Source organism: Gorilla gorilla, chromosome 16 (assembly GCF_029281585.2).
Source record: "Gorilla gorilla gorilla isolate KB3781 chromosome 16, NHGRI_mGorGor1-v2.1_pri, whole genome shotgun sequence".
Lineage (NCBI taxonomy): Eukaryota > Metazoa > Chordata > Mammalia > Primates > Hominidae > Gorilla > Gorilla gorilla.
In genome coordinates, this window is record NC_073240.2 from 50,364,382 (window position 1) to 50,385,318 (window position 20,937).

Below are 20,937 nucleotides of genomic sequence, written 5' to 3' on the forward strand. Positions count from 1 at the left end.
CCACCATTTTATTCTTTGTCCATATTTAAAAGCCTCTTATCTTTTTCTTAAGGGACCTGTACTAAAACATGCTTGATTTCATAAAATCATGTAGGTGGACTAGGCACTCTCAGTAAATAGTTAAAATAAAAGCTATAGAAGAATAGGCTAACTGAAAGAATATGGGTAGCATAAACAGCTGTTTTTGTGATCTTTAGACAATTTAATTGCAGCATGCCTAATCAATAACTTTTTGCTGCAAATAAGAAAAAACCTGTCAGAACATCACTGTTTGATAACAATTTAAGAATCACTGTCTTAAAATAATCAAGATCTAATCAACCTCTTCATGTGATATACAACCCAGCTGTCAACCTGAGAGGCTGAGTGGCTTGCTGAGATCACCCAGGTAATCAGTAGTATATTCTGGACATGAAACCAAGTATCCTTATTCCCAGTCTACTAGTGGTAGTTTCTTTCTATCAAACTTTACAAATGTGTTTGTGAGTAAGATAGGTCAAGATTAAATATAAATATTTGGCAAATTTGTGAATTTAGGCTTGTTTATATTTTCATCATGAAAGACACTTACCTTTTTATTTTGGGTATGGCTTTCTCATGAAAACATTTACAAACTCCAAAGTATTTACTACGATTTCTGATTTACAAATTGCTAATGCAACAAAGTATTTGAATATGGCTTGTGTTTTGAAATGCTAAATATTAAACTTAAAAATACCCAGTGAGATTCCTACCATCTTCATTTCACACTACCCAGGGACATTACTTATTTGAATCAATCCTATCCATCAGTTAGTACAATAACAGAAAAGCACAGCAAGCATTTGATTCATAATTTTATGTATTGTACTTTAACAGGTGCTTAGTCCTTGGCATAAAATAAACTTGTAAAGTCTGCTTAAATGGATCAAGATTCATTATAAAGTAAAAGAAAAGTCATAAATAATTTTGTAGGTAAACAGAAAAAAAAACAGGTACATAGAATGACTCAGTAGTTTTAAAATTATTAATATGCAAACAAAGTACCTGTAGTCACTAAGGAGATTATGTAAGACCTTGATGCCAGGGAGTACAATATTTTGAGGGGTTAATAAGAGCATAACTTTCAAAATATTATTAATACTCTACACCAACTTTGCTTTCAAAAGTAAGAAAATATATTCTCATATGGGTTTAAATAAAATAACAATTTTTTCTATTTCATTCACTTTAAAAATAATTAGCATAACTGTTAATTTCAATGCTTACCTGAAAAAATGCATCCTTTCGACTTAAAGGTATGCTCATGAAAAGTGTCACATAACTTTCTGAAATTCTATCGAATAAGCAATCTTGGTTTTCTCTGTCAGGCTTAAAAAAATGTGTGAAATTAAAGTCAATATTACAATTTTAAACTGGAATTTGTTTACATGATGACAGCAATTTCATTTATTCTCATGAGCAGATCAACTGGTATAGGAGAATCAGCATGGGTTTTCGCATAATGCAGACCCAAATTTTAACACTGGCTGTTATGCATTAGCTGTATTACCCTGGGCAAATTAATTAAGTCCCAGGTTTCTCATCTGTCAAATGTAGGTAATATATGCTTATCTTAAAGGCGTGCAGTAAAATTAAATAAGGACAGGGATCATATTTTTGTAACTTTGTATTTCAAGGCCTTAGCACAGTACCTGGCAACAAAAAGCATGCAAACATTTGATGAGTTAATTATCCTTACATTCCAGGAATAAATCCCATTGGTTATGGTGTATAATCCTTTTAATATGCTGTTGCTTTTGATTTACTAGTATTTTGTTGAGGATTTTTGTCTTAAAATTCACCATGAAAGATATTGGTAGTTTCTTTTTATTGCAGTGTCTTTTTGGGCTTTAGTATCAGAGTAATACCTTCTAATTTACAGGTTGAGTTAGAAAATGTTTCCTCTTCAACTTTTTGAAAGAGTTTCAGAAGGACTGGTGTTTATTCTTCTTTAAATGTTGGTAGAATTCCCCAGTGACGCCATCTGGTAACGGGCTTTTCTTTGATGGGAGGTTTTTGATTACTGATTTAATCTCCTTAATAGTTACAATCTAGATTTTCTATTTCTTTGTGATTCCATCTTGTTAGATTGTATGTTTCTAAGAATTTGTCTATTTCAACTACATTATTCCAATTTGTTGGCATATATTCATTTACAACACTCTTATAATCCTTTCAACCTCCATAAAATTGAAAATATTGCCCCCACTTTTTTATAATTTTAGTAATTATAGTCTTCCCTATTTTTTAAGTCATTCTAGCTAAAGGTTTGTCCATTTTGTTCTTCTCAGAGACAGAACTTCTAGTTTTGTTATTTTTTTTGTTTTTCTATTCTTTATTTCATTTATCTCTGCTACAATATTTATTATTTCCTTCCTTCTGTTAACTTAGGATTTAATTTGTTCTGTTTCCGGTTACTTAATGTGTGAGACGGTGTGGTTGATTTCAGATCTTTCTTCTTTGATTTTTAATGTTTTATTATTTTGAACTTATAAATCATAATTGTATTTATAGGGTACAATGTATCATTTTGATATATGTATACAATGTGAAATGATTAAATCAAGCTACTTAATATATCCATTATCTCAGTTACTTATAATTTGTTGAGGTGAGACATTTAAAATTTACCTTCTTAGCAATTTTGAAGTATACAATATAGTACTATTAATTGTAGTGACCATGTTGTGCAATGGATCTCAAAAAGTTATTCCTCCTGTCTCACTGAAACTCTTTACCCTTTGAACACGTGCCCATTGCCAGCCTTCAGCCCAGCCTCTGTAACTACTGCTCTGCTCTCTACTTCTGTGAGTTCAACTTTTTTAGGTTCCACATATAAGTGAGATCATGTGATGTTTGTCTTTATGAGCCTGGCTTATTCCACTTAGCAAAATGTTCTCCAGGTTCATTCAGGTTGTCACAAATGTTAGGATTTCCTTTTTTTAAGGCCCAAGCATATGCTACTGTGTACTTACACCACATTATCCATTCATTCGCTGACAGACAATTAGGTTTCCAGGATGGACAATTAGGTCCACATGATGGACAGACAATTTCCATGATGGACACTTAGGTTGATTTCCTGTCTTAGCTATTGTGCTGCAATGAACGTGGAAATAGAGTTATGTATTTGACATATTAATTTCAATTTCTTTGGATGTATATCCAGAAGTGGGATTACTGGAGTATGTGGTAGTTCTATTTTTAGTTTTTGAGAAATCCATACTGTTTTCCATATTAGCTGTAGTAATTCATATTTCCAATCATATACAAGCATTTCCTTTTCTCCATAACCTCACCAAAACTTGTTATCTTTCATCTTTTTGATAACAGTCATGTGAGATAAAATCTCACATATCAAACAGTTGTGTGAGATGACATCCCATGGTGGTTTTGGTTTGTATTCCCCTAACGATTAGTGATGTTGAGCATTTTTTCAAATACTGTTCACATAGCTATTTGTATGTCTTCCTTTGAGAAGTGTTTAGAGCCTCTGCCCATTTTAAAAATTTTATCAAATTATTTTATCAAATTTGAAATGTATTATTTATTGTGGTCACCATGCAGTATAATAGATCATTAAAACTTATTTCTCTGGTGTAAGTGAAACTTTGTACCTTTTGATCATCTCACCTTTCCCCATTTCTCCCCACCCTCGGCCTCTGATAACTACCTTTCTGCTGTTTCTATGAGATTGACTTTTTTAGATTCCACATGTAAGTGAGATCATACAGCATTTGTCTTTCTGTGACTGGCTTATTTCAGTTAGCAAAACATCCAGTTCCATCTAGGTTGTTGGAAATTACAGGATATCCTTCTTTTTAAAGGCTATATATTTTTATATTATATATAAATACATTTAAATATATATTTAATATTACATATTATGTATTTATATAATTAATATTATGAATATATTTAATATTACATATTAAATATATATTATATATAATTATATACCAAATCTTCTTTATCCATTCATCCATTAATGGACATTCAGGTTGCTTTCATATCTCGGTTATTGCGATTAATGCTAAAATGAACATGAAAATGCAAATCTTTTCAACACAGCAGTTTAAACTCCTTTGGATATAAACAGAAATGGGACTGCTGGATCTTACGGTGATTCTACTTTCAGTTTTTTTGTGGAAACTTCATACTATTTTCCAAAATGACTACTAATTTACTTTGTTCCTTTTAAAATCAGGTTATTTTCCTTCTATTAAATTGTTTAAATTGCTTATATATTTTGGACATTAATCCCTTATCAGATGTATGGTTTTCAAATATTTTATCCCATTCTACAGGTTCTCTCTTCAATCTATTGACTGTTTGCTTTGCTCTGCTGAAGCTTTTTAGTTTGATGCAATTCCATTTGTCTATTTTTTGCTTTTGTTGCCTGTACATTTGGCTTCATACTCAAAAAATCATTGTACAAACCAACGTCATGGAGCTTTTCCTCTGTTTTCTTCTAGTAGTTTTACAGTTTCAGATCTGATATTTTAAGTCTTTAATTCATGCTGACTTTTGTATATGATGTGAAATAAGGGTTCAATTTCCGTCTTCTGCATGTGGATACTCAGTTATCCCAACAACAGTTATTGAAGACTGTCCATTCTCTGTTATGTGTTCTTGGCGTCTTTGTTGAAAACCAATTAGTTGTAAACGTGTAGATTCACTTGGGGGCTCTCTTTTCTGTTCTATGCGTATATGTGTCTGTTTTTATGCCAATACTCTGCTTTTTTTGGTTACTACAGCATTGTAGTATATTTTGAAGTTAGGTAAGGTGATACTTCAAGCTTTGTTCTTTTTGCTCAAGATTGCTCAGACTATTCAGGATCTTCTGCAGTTCCATATAAATTTTAGGACTGTTTTTTTCTATCTCTGTTTAAACATCACTGGAATTTTGTTAGGGATTGCATTGATTCTGTAGGTTGCTTTGGGTAGTATAGACATTTTAATAATACTAATTCTTTCAATCTATAAACACAGGATATCTTTCCATTTATTTGTGTCATTTTCAATTTCTTTCATCAGTATTTTATATTTCTAGTATACAGATCTCTCACCTCCTTGGTTAAGTTTAAATCTAAGTATTTTACTTTTTGTTATTACTATTGTAAACAGAATTGTTTTCTTGATTTCTTTTTTGTATAATTCATTGTTAGTGTACAGAAATGCTACTAATTTTTGAATGTTGATTTTGTATCCTGCAACTTAATTCATACAACATTTCTAACAGTTTTTTGGTGGAATCTTTAGGATTTTCTGTATATAAGATGTTGTTACAGAGATATTTCACTTCTTCCTTTTCTATTAGGATACTTTTATTTCTTTCTCTGGCCTAATGGCTTTCTTCTTTTTTAATGTAAGAATTTACAGCTATAAATTTCCCTCTTTGCACTGCTTGTGCTGCATCTCATAAGTTTTGGTATGTTGTGTTTTTGTTTTCATTTGTCTCAAGGTATTTTCTGATTTCCTTTTTGATTTGTTCTTTGACCCATTGGTTGTTCAGGAACAATGGGAACTCAATATATTAACAATGGGAGTATAAAATTGTACATTCACCTGGAAAAACAATGTGACATTTTCTCGTTAAGCTGATCATTTTCATACCAAACAACCCACAATTCCTTTCCTTCTTTATATGTCTTATACCTTCTGTTTGAGAGCAGGGCACTTTCATAGGCCTGTAGAAACTGAGGTATATAATATTTATGCTTGGGAATAGGCATTCCTCTTCTTTTGCTAAGCCTTTAGGAGCTGGACTCAAGTCAAGTAATGAGCTGTATTTGGGTTTTGTTTCTTCTATGGTCACTCAGTGAAACACAGGCTTCAATTTGCTCTTGTGCTACCTCATTTTTAGAATTCTCAATAACCAACTTTTGGCCTAATTGAGTTTCTTTCTTTATTTTCTCTTTTTAATGTTATTAATTTTCTGATCTTTATTATTTTATTTTCTTCTGCTTTCCATAGGTTTGGCTTTTTTTTTTCTTTTTCCACTTTCTTAAGGTAGAAGCTGAACTTTCTCTTTCTGGAGAACTTTCTCTTTTTTCTAATGTAGGCATTTTAATTCTATGATTTTCTCTCTAAATACTGCTTTAGTTATATCTCACACATTTTAATCTGTTTTCATTTCCATTTAGTTCAAAATAATTTTTGATTTCCTTATTGATACCTGATTTGATCCATGGTTACTGAGAATTGTGTTCATTTCCAAATATTTGGGGATTTTCTAGATATCTGTTATTATTTTATAATTCCATGTTGATCTGAAAACACTGTGTTTGACTTGAATTCTTATAAACTTATCAGGATATTTTCCTAGCTCAGAATGTAGTTAATCTTAGCAACTGTTTAATGTGGACTTGAGAAAAATGGGTATTCTGCTGTTATTGGGAGGTGCTATGATTTGAATGTGTCCCCCAAAGTTCATGTATTGAAAACTTGATCCCCAATGCAGTGGTGTTGGGAGATGAGGCCTAATGGGAGGTGTCTGGGTCTTGGGGACATTACCCTCACGAACAGATTATGCCATTATCACAGAAGTGGGTTTGTTATCATAGGAGGGGCCCTCTTGCTTGTTCCCTTTCTCACTCTTCTACTTGCTGCCAAGGGATGATGCAGCAAAAAGGCCCTCACCACATGCCGGTCCCTCTATCTTGGACTTCCCAGCCTACTGTGAGCCAATTCATTCTGTTCATTATAAATCACCATTCTGTTATTGTAGCACAAAACCAACTAATACAAGAGAGATGTTTAATAAATGTCAATTAGTCAAGTTGCTTGACAGTGTTGTTCAAGCCTTCTATATCATACTGTATCCTTACTGATTTTCTGTATATTCTACCAACTATTCAAAGAAGGGGCTGAAGTCTCTATACGTACTGATTTGTGTATTTCTCTTTGAAGTATTAAAAGTTTTTATTAAATGTGTTTTGAAGCATTTTTATTAGGTGCATAAATATTTGGAATTGTTATGTTAGGTTGATGAATTGACCACTTCAACATTATAAAATTACTTTCTTTATCCCTGGCAACATTGCTTTGAAATCTACTTTGTATGATGGATTAAAAAAAAACTGACTTTGTAAGTTAAATGCCTTCCTTTTGTTGCTGTTTAGAGGGGAATGATGCACTTTCCAGGTATTTGTCTTTTTTGTAGTTAAGGTCCCAAGAGCAATTTTTTTTTAACATTAAGGGTATTATAATATTATTACTGAAATTCTTCTAGTAAAACACAGTTTCAGGTGCTGTTTATTTCTTCTCTTATTGATTCCCAGATACCCCCTCTGATATGGTTTGGCTCTGTCTCCCCAAACAAATCTCACCTTGAATTGTAATCCCCACATGTCGAGGGAGGGACCTGGAGGGAGGTGACTGACTCATGGGAATGGTTTCCCCCACCATGTTCTCGTAATAGTCAGTGAGTTCTCATGAGATCTGTGGTGTAAAAAGTGTGGCACTTTCCCTTCCCTTTCTGTCTTTCCTGAATTCCTGTGAAGAAGGTGCCTGCTTCCCTTTTGCCTTCCACCATGATTGCAAGTTTCCTGAGGCCTCCACAACCATGCGGAAATATGAGTCAATTCAATCTCTTTCCTTCATAAATTGCTCAGTCTTAGGTGGTTCTTTATAACAGTGTGAAAACAGACTAATACACCTTATTTATCTGTTCAATCCTAATTAGAATTCTCACCTTTCTAATTCTGGATCTTCTGATTAAAAATCTGACTTAGACTCTAATTATATAATATGTGATATATATTATGATAGATATAATATATGAAGTCTAATTTCAAAGATCCAGAATCTTTTGAAATCTATATTAAAATTTTAACTCCTCCGAAAGAACTCTAGACATCATATAGGATTTCTAATGTGTGGAATGCTCAAAAACTAATCTCTGTAGTTGCATCCAGAAAAGCATTTTTGTACTAGACTTATCTCTACTGAAAAATTAATTATGCCAAAAATCAACTTAAAAAATAAATTTTTAAAAATCACTATACCCTAAATTTATGGAGAAACCACCACCAAAAGGAGTCATGCAAAAGAGCAATGGAGGCTTCTGAGAGAAAATGAGTCTTCCAGATTTTAAAAACTCTTTCCTATGGAAAAAAACAAAAGAGAGATGCATGGAGATTAAAATATACTACAAAACATGTTAATGTAAATAGGCTTTATAAAGAGTATGCTTTCATTGCTTATAGATAAGCACTGTCCAACAGAAATTTAACATAACCCACATACATAATGTTAAATTTTCTTGTAGCCACATTAAAAAAGTAAAAAGTGAAATTAATTTTAGTGACATTTTATTTAACCAAATATATTTAAAATATCATTTCAACATAATTTTTATAAAAATTATTAAAATATTTTGCATTCTATTTTTAGTACTAGGCATTTGAAATACGGTATATATTTTTGATAGCATATCTCAACTTGAACACTACATTTTCATCAGAAGTACTAGATTAATATTTAGACTTCATAGAATACATGTTTGTAATTTTCTTCCAAACATAATTAAAAGCTTTTTAATAACTAAATCAAATACAGTTTTTAGATTTTATTATAGTTAAAAGAAATACAATAAAAAATTCAGCTCCTCAGTCATACTAGTCATATTTCATATGCTCAATAATCATTTGGCTAGTACATATTGAAAGGACACCAAGAACAGCAAAAATGTAAGATTCATGCCATTATTTCCCCCTTTTCCACTGAGGACAAATATCAACAATCAATCATGGACTTATATTCTAATAAGCCCCTATCCTGAGCCTGTGTAGTATTCTTCCTAAGCAAACAATTAATCAAAATTGGAATAAACGGCTAAATTTGTCTACTGTAACTACTAGAAAATATAAGTTTTGGTTTAAATAGGCAGATTCAATAGATTATTTTATCTTCTTAGTCACAAAATGTTTTAATGCCAGATTGAGTAACATTCAAGATTTCTTTTAAGTGCATCCAGAGGTATGAATTCCTCTTCAAGTACAGGTCTATAAAAAGGACATCATATAAACTCTCATGGCAAGAAAATTATTATGTATTCTGTGGGGACACATCTTTTTCATAGGCCACTAAGTATAGTATGATGTACACCGGTAACAGCTTCAACTTGGATTTAATACTTTTTAATGAAAAAGAACATATGTAGTGTACATAAACACAAAGAGCAGAAAATTGAAATAGAGGGCAAAATGACCAGTTTTACCAGGTAACCATCCCACCCTCATTTTAGCCCTCGTATTCACTGGCTATTGATCTAATTACCTCCCAACACCTGCAGTTTTTCATTGTTTGGTTACCCTACAGGGATACTACCCCAAAATTCCCACAGACACTTGAAGACTCAAAAGAAACACCCAGAAGGGTTGTGAAGAAGGGCACTCACAACTTATTTCAGGATCAAAAATGAGCAGGCTAAAACATCCTGAGCTGACAGAGCAGGAACAGACAAGAAGGAAAAAACACCTGTTACGGTTACATGCCAAGCCAGTGTACGCTAGCAACCTCAGGGTCCCAAAGCAGTAACACAGAGTTTAATATATTCTTTTCTGGTAATTAGTGGGTTAGACACATCACTGGTCTTTCCTGCCAAATTTAATGCCCAAAGGATCAAATCTTGTTGAACACCTAATTTATCATAGCTTTAAGTAAAGGTCTGATTCATTAAATCATACTGTCAAAATGTATCCTACAATAAAATGAAATATTTACATACATCAAAATTATGGGCTTTTAAAATAAAAAGATAAATTTGTTCAGCATCCAAATGTCTGGGTAGCTGAGTAAGTTCATTCGCTTTGAATCCTGTGAAGCTGCAACCCTAGAAAGAGGAAAATGTAACAGGAGAGTAAATATTTCACTCTTCTCACTATAGTAGACTCATATAACTACAGAAGACCAACATTTAACTATCACTCACTAACATAATTACTTTACTTCTTTTTACTAAATTAACTAAAAATTATATAACCCATCTAAGAAAAACCTTTGGCCATGCACGGTGGCTCACGCCTGTAATCCCACCACACTGGGAGGCTGAAGTGGGTGGATCACTTGAGGTCGGGAGTTCGAGAACAGCCTGGAAAACATGGTGAAACCCTGTTTCTATTAAAAATACAAAAATTAGCTGGGCGTGGTGGCACGCGCCTGTAATCACAGCTACTTGGGAGGCTGAGGCAGGAGAATCACTTGAATCTGGGAGGCAGAGGTTGCAGTGAGCCACGGTTGCGCTACTGCACTCCAGCCTGGGCCACAGAGTGAGGCTCCATTCCCCACACCCCCTGCAAAAAAAGAAAAACCTTCATATTTTCTGCTTCTTTGAAATTAAGAACCTAGCACATTCATATGCCATATCTAAAATAAAAACAAAATCATATTTCAGAACTAATTTTGATATAAACTCAAATGATCAAGAATTTTAGCTAAACTACACATAACTAAATAAAGACTAGGCAGAAAGAGAAAGCTTCTATACCTGTTTCCAACTCTCTCCTCTGGTACCTCTCTCTATATTTAGAGCTATGTTTATATTGTTGTAAACATTATTTTAGTCCTACATAATACACTTGATATACGATCTGGCAGAACAGAAATTTTAAGTACCTCTATATTCTTCTCTGTCTCCATTTCATCTGAAAGCTGGAAAACATTTTAAATAAACTCTTTAAAACTCTAAATTAAAGAAATTTTACATTTAGTAAATTTGTTCAGTTAACTAGTATGCACAGATAAATATAGATACATGTATATATATCCTACAGAGGCCTAAAATACTATTGCTGTGTTTGATATTGGAAATTCAAAGATGGCCTTTGCCCTCAAACTAGTTATGGTTCAAAAACGGAATCAGATACATACACAAACAAAACAAATAGATATAAGGGCTATAATAAACAAACTACTTATTACAGTTTGGTTCCCTGGGACATAGACTCTCTGGGGAAGTTTAGTGTTCAGAATGTTTATTGTGAGTGCTTTTGGAATCAATGCCTTTTGGAATCAATGCCTTTGGCAGTCAAGGGAAGAGGCAGGGAAGATGGAGAAATTAGTTATGATGGAGGCCTAATAGCCACAACTGGCTCGAAGAAGAGTTCTAGAGCTGAAAGTGTCGATCAGAGCTGTCCTGCATTGGACTGAAATAGCCAAGCCTTTCTGCTCCAACTTGAGCAGTCACTGGATGGTTCCTGGAAAGATGTTTCCTCAGAAGGGGAAGTTCTCTGGAGGTAAGTAAACCAATGAAGGGGCTGATAGTTGAAGGGTGTCCCTTAACAGCACTCTTAGGCCCTAGAGCACAGATCCTTCTTTGAAAGGGAATTGGGTGGCAAATTTTAACGTCTACTACACTGCTTTATACACATAGATTAGTTTTTGATCATCCAGTCATGTTTACATATATATATATAAAACATACATAATATGTATATATACTATAGACAGACATAGATAGATAGATAGATAGCAGGTTAATTTCCACATTCCTAATTACTCCAACAATAACTAAGCTTACAAGTTTTACACACACAATACCACACATACACACATATTACACATACACATATATTAGAAAGGAGATGACATATGACATATAAAACAAATTGGAAAGAATGATGTATTGCTTCCAGAAAGAGGATCATATTATTCTCACTTTTTAAAGTGTACACAGGAATAAGAAAGAGAGACTTTTTAGGAAAAATGAGATCAAATATGATTGGAAAGAAGGCTATGTGCTTGAAAGCTACAGATCAATAAAGATGGGGTCAGAAATGGGACTATATTAAAATAGGAGGCTGCTGTACAGCAAAGGAAACAATTAACAGAGTGATGACACAACCTTTGTAATGGGAGAAAATATTTGCAAACCATCTATTTAACAAGAGACAAATATCCAGAATATATTAGTATTTAAGCCACTGGAACAACTCAACAGCAAAAATAAACACAAATAATACCATGAAAAAGTAGGCAAAGGATCTGAATATACATTTTTCAAAAGAAGACATATAAATGGTCTACGAAAAACGTTCAACATCACAAATCATCAGAGAAATGCAAGTCAAACCCACAATGAAATATCATCTTATCCAAGTTAGAATGGCTATTATCAAAAGACAACAAATGCTCGTAAGGATGAAGAGAAAAGAGAATTCTTATAATACTATTGGTGGGAATGTAAATTATTACAGCTATCATGGAAAACAGTACAGAGGTTTCTCAAAAAACTAAAAATAGAACTGTCACACAATTAGTCCAGCAATCCCACTACTCAGTATCTCTCCAAAAGAAAGGAAATCAAAGGGATACCTGCACTCTCAGGTTTACTGGAACACTATTCACGACAGCTAAGGTATGGAACCAACCTAAGTTTCCATCAGAGGATAAATAGATAAAATGTGGTGTATATACACAATGGAATACTATTTAGCCATTAAACGAATGAAATCCTGTCATTTGCAGCAATATGGATAAAACTGGAGGTTGTCTGTTAAGTGAAATAAGGCACAGAAAGACAAGTATTATGTGTTCTTACTCATATGTGGGAACCTAAAAAGTTTATTTCGTGGAGGTATGAGTAGAATGGTGGTTACCAGAGGCTGTGAGAAGGGTGCTTGGGGAGTGGAGGAGATTAAGAGAGGTTGGTTAATGTGTACAACCATATAGTTATTTAGAATGATTAAGTTCTACTGTTTGATAGCATAGTAGGGCAACTATAGTTAGCAACAATGTATTGTATATTTCAAAATAGCTATAAAAGAATATTTGAAATGTTCCTGACACAAAAAATGATAGCTATTCTAAATAACCTGATTTGATCATTACACATTGCATGCATGCATCAAAATATCACATGTACCCTGTAAATAGGTACAATGATTATGTATCAATAAAAAAGATGAAGTCAGATTTAATTAAATGTTAAGGTTAATCTCCAAGTCCTGGCTTTATTCTGCAGGAGGAAAAGAAACAGTGGAAGTTTTCAAGCAGCAGAGTTGCAGTAACAAAAAACATAGGTTTTGGTCATATAACCTGAAAACGAGACCACAAAAATATAAATACATGTTAAAATTCTGATTGATAAATCCAATAAAACTTTTATATTTAACAAAAAGAATAACTAATAAAACTTTTGTTAGTATAATTTACCTAAAGGCCATTTCAATAGATTTTGAAAAGTCATTTGATAAAACTAAGTAGTCACAATTTTAAAATTTCTTTGAAAGGAGCATGCCTTGTAAATGTGAGGAAATACAGAAGAGCCACTTGGCTGAGCAAGTGCCCAACTACTAACCAGTATGCTTAAGCACCATCTACTGAATCACATCCCAAACTTCAACACTAAAAATACTTCGCAAATATATGCCCTGATAAAACCAAGGACAATAATTCAGCTACAAAAAAAGACCCAACACAAAGTCTCAGCCCTCTGAAAACATCCAGAAACAAAGCCAATTGACTACACTCAAACTACACCACAGTTAAAGGAACATCAGCCCACACAGATGAGAATCAGCACAAGAACTCTGGCAATTCAAAAAGCCAAAGTGTCTTTTTCCTCCAAATGACTGCACTAGTTCCAGTAATGGTGCTTAACCAGGTTGAAATGGCTGAAATGACAGGCAAATAATTCAGAACATGGATAGAAATAAAGATCATGAAAATTCAGGAGAAACTGAAACTAACTCCAAAGAATCTAAGGATTACAATAAAACAATACAGGAGCTGAAAGTTGAAATGATAATTTTAAGGAAGAACCAAACTGAACTGACAGAGATGAAAAACACACTAAAAGTATTTAATAATACAATCACAAGTATTAACAGCAGAATAGACCAAGCTGAGGAATGAATCTCAGACCTCAAAGATTGCTTCTCAGAAATAACTCAGTCACACAAAAATAAATAAAAAATAATGAACAAAACCTCTGAGAAATATGAGATTATGTAAAGAGATCAAATCTACACTCACTAGAGTTCCTGAAAATGGGGGAGAGAAAAGGAACTTGGAAAACATATTTCAGGACATCATCCATGATAATTTCCCAAATCTCGTTAGAGAGGCCAAAATTCAAATTCAGGAAACGCAGAGAGAACCCTTGTGAGATACTATACAAGATGACCATCCACAAGACACATAGTTATCAGATTCTCCAAGGTTGACATGAAAGAAAAAATATTAAATGTGGCTAGAGAGAAGGGCAGGTAAACCTACAAAGGGAACCTCACCAGGCTAACAGCAGACGTTTGAGCAAAAATCCTACAAGCCAGAAGAGATTGGGGGTCTATATTCAGTATTCTCTTTTTTTTTTTTTTTTTTTGAGACAGAGTTTCGCTCTTGTTGCCCAGGCTGGAGTGCAGTGGCACAATCTTGGCTCACTGCAACTTCCCCCTCTCAGGTTCAAGTTCTCCTGCCTCAGCCTCCCAAGTAGCTGGAATTATGCACCACTGCACCTGGCTAATTTTGTATTTTTAGTAGAGATGGGGTTTCACCATGTTGGTCAGGATGGTCTCAAATTCTTGACCTCATGTGATCCACCTGCCTCGGCCTCCCAAAGTGCTGGATTACAGGCGTGAGCCACCATACCCAGATGTATTCAGTATTCTTAAAGAAAAGAAATTCCAACTAAGAATTTCGTATCTAGCCAAACTAAGCTTCATAAGTGAAGAAGAAATAAGATCTTTTTCAGACAAGCAAATGTTAAAGGAATTCATTACCAACAGACCTGCTTTGTAAGAGGTCCTTCAGGGAGTGCTAAATACGGAAATCAAAGACCGTTACTAGCCACCAGAGAAACATATTTAAGTACATACACCTGTGACACTAAAAAGTACCCACACAATCAAGTCTGCATAATAACGAACTAACAACAAGATGACAGCCCTAGAGGAACTGTCAGACCTGAACTACGCAAGGCCATCTTGCCCAAAAGATGGGGCCAGTCCATCTTGGGCACCCCTTGGTCTGCTGGCCTCTCCCAGGGCCCCAGCCTGGCTGTACCTGCTTGCAGTACACATACCAGTGACACTATAAAGCAACCACATAAACAAATCTGCATAATAACCAGCTAACATCATGATGACAGGATCAAATCAACACATATCAATACTAACTTTGAATGTAAATGGGGGCTAAATGCCCCCGTTAAAAGGCACAGAGTGGAAACCTGGATAAAGAACCAAGATCCATTAGTACGCTATCTTCAAGAGACCCATCTTGCATGCAATGACGCACATAGGCTCAAAGTAAAGAAATGGAAAAAAATTTACCAAGAAACTGAGAAACAGAAAAAAGCAGGAGTTGCAATCCTAATTTCAGACAAAACAGACTTTAAACCAACAAAAATCAAAAAAGACAAGGGAATTACATAATGGTAAAAGACTCAATTCAACAAGAAGACCTAACTATCCTAAATATATATGCACCCAACACAGGAGAACCCAGATTCATAAAGCAAGTTCTTAGAGACCTTCAAAGAGACTTACACTCCCACACAGTAATACTGGAAGACTTTTAACACCCCACTGACAATATTAGGACAGATCACTGAGGCAGAAAATTAACAAAGCTATTCAGGACCTAAACCCAGCACTGGGTCAAACGGACCTGGCAGACATCTACAGAACTCACCACTCCAAAATAACAGAATACACATTCTCATTGCCCACATGGGACATACTCTAAACTCGATCACATAATCAGAAGTAAAACACGCCTCAGCAAATGCAAAAGAACTGAATTCATGACAGTCTCTTGGACCATGCAGCAATCAAATCAGAAATCAAGACTAGGAAATTCACTCAAAACCATACAATTACACGGAAATTGAATAACCTGCTACTGAATGACTTTCAGGAAAAAAAAAGGAATTAAGGCAGAAATCAGGAAGTCCTTTGGAACTGATGAGAACAAAGATATAACACACCAGAATCTCTGGGACACAGCTAAGGCAGTGTTAAGAGGGAAATTCATAGCACTAAATGCCGACATCAAAAAGTTAAAAAGATCTGAAGTTAACAATCTAACATCACAACTAAAAGAACCAGGGAATCAAAAGAAAACCAAACCCAAAGCTAGCAGAAGACAAAAAATAACCAAAATCAGAGCTGAACCGAAGGAGACTGAGACACAAAAAAAATTCAGAAGATCAACAAACCCAGGACAACTCCTTTTTTTTTTTTAATTAACAAAATAGACTGCTAGCTAGACTAATAAACAGGAAAACAGAGAAGAATCAAATAAACACAATCAGAAATGATAAGGGAATAGGAGGTCAGCACAAAAGTTTACAGATCATAAAGGCCTTGCTGATAAAACAGGTTGCAGTAAAGGAGGCGGGCAAAACTCACCAAAACCAAAATGGCGACGAGAGTGAGAGACCTCAAGTCATCCTCACTGCTACGCTCCCACCAGCACCATGACAGTTTACAGATGACATGACAATGTCAGGAGGTTACTCTTTTTGGTCTAAAAAGGGGAGGCATGAATAATCCACCCGTTGTTTAGCATATCATCAAAAATAACCATAAAAATGGGTAACCAGCAGCCCTTGGGGCTCCTCTGTCTATGGAGTAGCCATTTTTTCATTCCTTTATTTTCTTAATAAACTTGCTTTCACTTTGCAAAAAAAAAAAAAAAATTATACGGGGGATATCACCTCTGACCCCACAGAAATACAACCATCGGAGAATACTATAAGCACCTCTGTGCACATAAACTAGAAAATCTGGAAGAAACTGATAAATTCCTGGACACATATACCCTCCCAAGACTGAGCCAAAAAGAAATTGAATCCCTGAACAGACCAATAGTGAGGTCTGAAATTGAATCAGTAATAAATAGCCTATCAACCTATTAAAGCCCAGGACCAGATAAATTCACAACTGAATTCTACCAGATGTACAAAGAAGGGCTGGTACCATACCTGCTGAAACTATTCCGAAAACTTAAGGAAGAAGGACTCCTCCCTAACTCATTCTATGAGGCCAGCATCATCCTGTTACTAAAACCGGGCAGAGATACAACAAAAAAAGAGAACTACAGGCCAATACTCTTGATGAACATTGATGCAAAAATCCTCAACAAAATACTGGCAAATTGAATCCAGCAGTACATCAAAAAGTTTATCCACCACAATCAAGTAGGCTTTATCCCTGGGATGCAAAATTGGATCAATATATGCAAATCAATAAGTGTGATTCATCACATAAACAAAACTAAAATAAAAAAACCACATGATTATCTCAATAGATGCAGAAAAGGCTTTCGACAAAATTCAACATCGCTTCATGTGAAAAACTCTCATTAAACTACATATTGAAGGTACATACCTCAAAATAATAACAGCCAACTATGACAAACTTACAGCCAATGTCATAATAAATAGGCAAAAGCTGGAAGCATTCCCCTTGAAAACTGGCACAAGAAAAGGATGCCCTCTCTCACCACTTCTACTGAACATAGTATTGGAAGCCCTAGTCAGAGCTATCAGGCAGGAGAAAGAAATAAAGGGCATCCAAATAGAAAGAAAGGAAGTCATACTACCCTGTTTTCAGATGACATTATCCTATACCTAGAAACCCCATAGTCTCAAAAGCTCCTTAAGCTGATAAACAACTTCAGCGAAGTCTCAGGATACAAAATTGATGTATAAAAATCATTAGTACTCCTATATACCAACAACACTCAAGCCAAGAGCCAAATCAGAAACACAATCCCATTCACGATTGCCACAGACACACAAAAATATCGAGAAATAATGCTTACCAGGCAGGTGAAAGATCTCTACAAGAACTACAAAACACTTCTCGGATCTAATTAAACTAAAGAGCTTCTGCACAGCAAAAGAAACTACCATCAGAGTGAACAGGCAACCTACAGAATGGGAGAAAATTTTTGCAACCTACTCATCTGACAAAGGGCTAATATCCAGAATCTACAATGAACTCAAACAAATTACAAGAAAAAAACAAACAACCCCATCAAAAAGTGGGTGAAGGGTATGAACAGACACTTCTCTAAAGAAGACATTTATGCAGCCAAAAAACACATGAAAAAATGCTCATCATCACTGGGCATCAGAGAAATGCAAATCAAAACCACAATGAGATACCATCTCACACCAGTTAGAATGGCAATCATTAAAAAGTCAGGAAACAACAGGTGCTGGACAGGATGTGGAGAAACAGGAACACTTTTACACTGTTGGTGGGACTGTAAACTAGTTCAACCATTGTGGAAGTCAATGTGGCGATTCCTCAGAGATCTAGAACTGGAAATACCATTTGACCCAGCCATCCCATTACTGGGTATATACCCAAAGGATTATAAATCATGCTGCTATAAAGACACATGCACACGTACGCTTATTGCGGCACTATTCACAATAGCAAAGACTTGGAACCAAGCCAAATGTCCAACAATGATAGACTGGATTAAGAAAATGTGGCACATATACACCATGGAATACTACGCAGCCATAAAAAATGATGAGTTCATGTCCTTTGTAGGGACATGGATGAAGATGGAAACCATCATTCTCAGCAAACTATCTCAAGGACAAAAAACCAAACACTGCATGTTCTCACTTATAGGTGGGAATTGAACAATGAGAACACATGGACACAGGAAGGGGAACATCACACACCGGTGACTGTTGTAGGGTGGGTGGAGGGGGGAGGGATAGCATTAGGAGATATACCTAATGCTAAATGACAAGTTAATGGGTGCAGCACACCAACATGGCACATGTATACATATGTAACTAACCTGCACGTTGTGCAAATGTACCCTAAAACTTAAAGTATAATAATAAAATTAAATTAAATTGAAAAGAAATCAGAGATGATACAAACAAATGGAAAAACGTTCCATGCTCGTGAACAGGAAGAATCAATATCGTTAAAATGACCATAACTGCCCAAAGCAATTTGTAGATTCAATGCTATTCCTATTAAATTACCAATCACATTATTCACAGAACTAGAAAAGGCTATTTTTAAATTCATATGGAACCAAAAAAAGAGCTAAAATACCCAAGACAGTCCTAAGCAAAAACAACAAAGCTGGGGGCATGATGCCACTTAACTTCAAACTATTATAAACTACAGGGCTACAGCCACCCAAACAGCATGGAACTGGTACAAAAACAGACACATAGACCAATGGAACAGAATAAAGAACTCATAAATAAGGCCGCACATCTACAACTATCTGATCTTTGATAAAGCTGACAAAAACCAGCAATGGGAAAAGGACTCCCTATTCAATAAATAGTGCTGGGATAACTGGCTAGCCATATGCAGAAGATTGAAACTGAACCTTTTCCTTGCACCTTATACAAAAGTTAACTCAAGATAGATTAAAGACCAAAATGTAAAACCCAAAACTATGAAAACCCTGGAAGACAACCTAGGTAATACCATTCTGGACATAGGTATGGGCAAAGATTTCATGACAAAAATGCCAAATGAAATTGCAACAAAAGCAAAAAATGACAAATAGGATCCAATTGAACTAAAGAGCTTCTGCATAGCAAAATAAACTACCAACAGAGTAAACAACCAACCTACAGAATGGGAGAAAATATTTGCAAACTACGCATCTTACAAAGGTCTAATAACCAACTCACACGGAACTTAATAAGAAAAAAGCACATAACCCCATTAAAAAGTGGGCAAAAGGCATGAACAAACACTTTTCAAAAGAAAACATATATGCAGCCAACAAACATGAAAAAAACTCAACATCACTGATCATTAGAGAAGTGCAAGTCAAAACCGCAATGAGATACCATCTCACATCAGTCAGAATAACTGTTATTAAAAAGTCAAAAAATAACAGAAGCTGACGAGGTTGCAGAGAAAAGGGAATGCTTATAATACACAGCTGGTGGGAATATAAATTAGTTCAGCCACTGTGGGAAGCAGTTTGATGATTTCTGAAAGAACTCAAAAGGAATATATATCATTCTACCATAAAGACACATGCAAATATATGTTCACTGCAGCACTATTCACAATAGCAAAGGCATGGAATCAACCTAAATGCCCATCAATGGTTGACTGCATAAAGAAAATGTGGTATATATACACCATGGAATACTATGCAGCCCTAAGAAATAACAAGATCATGTCCTTTGCAGGTATATGGATCCAGCTGGAGGCCATTATCCTTAGCAAACTAATGCAGGAACAGAAAAACAAATACTGCATGTTCTCACTTTTAAGTGGGAGCTAAATTATGAGAACACATGAACTCATAGAGGGGAACAACAGACACTGGGGCCTATTGAAGGGTGGATGGCAGGAGGAGGGAGAAAATCAGGAAAAATAACTAATGGGCACTAAGTTTAATACCTGGGTGACAAAATAATCTGTACAGCAAACCCGCATGTCACAAGTTTATTCATATAACAAACCTGCACATGTAACCCTGAACTGAAAATAAAAGTTAAATTTTTAAAAATAAAGCACTAAATGAGGTGGCTAGACTAATGGTGATACAAAGTTTTTCTAGCTCTAACATTATATAATTTTAGAACATATTTTTAAAAAGACTAAGTATCTGAAAGTAATTCAAAAGACTTGCCATTTTTATCAAAATCCCAAAAATATTTTTTAAAATTGGCAAAGTAAAGGTCATCAAAAAGAATTATTAATTTTCTAAAATAACAGGGCTGATATAGGACCTGCACTACTAAGTATGTTATAAATTATTAAATAACCAAAAAATGTAATAGTATACCTTGAAATAAGTCTTCAAATAACTTGTAGTTATGTGAAGATGCCAATACTCAGTAATACTGAGTATGAAAACAAAGTAAGTGCAGCTATCTTTAAAACATAGAGATAGATCGGTAACAGTAGACTAAAAGGACATTTACAAAAATGTTATTAGTGCTCATCT

General features: G+C 34.7%; 1 protein-coding gene across 5 annotated transcripts in view; it reads right to left on the reverse strand.

Moving 5' to 3' along the window:
- Nucleotides 1-20,937, reverse strand: part of FAM227B (family with sequence similarity 227 member B) — a 284,908-nt gene that overhangs the window by 230,715 nt on the left and 33,256 nt on the right. For all 5 annotated transcript variants that reach the window (XM_055362964.2, XM_063698984.1, XM_055362963.2 and 2 more), the window contains 4 exons: nucleotides 10,642-10,677; nucleotides 9,755-9,859; nucleotides 8,031-8,129; nucleotides 1,249-1,350 (listed from right to left, as the gene is read on the reverse strand). In XM_055362964.2, coding sequence (XP_055218939.1) covers nucleotides 1,249-1,350; nucleotides 8,031-8,129; nucleotides 9,755-9,859; nucleotides 10,642-10,677 — 342 coding nt within the window. The remainder of the gene's footprint in view (nucleotides 1-1,248; nucleotides 1,351-8,030; nucleotides 8,130-9,754; nucleotides 9,860-10,641; nucleotides 10,678-20,937) is intronic.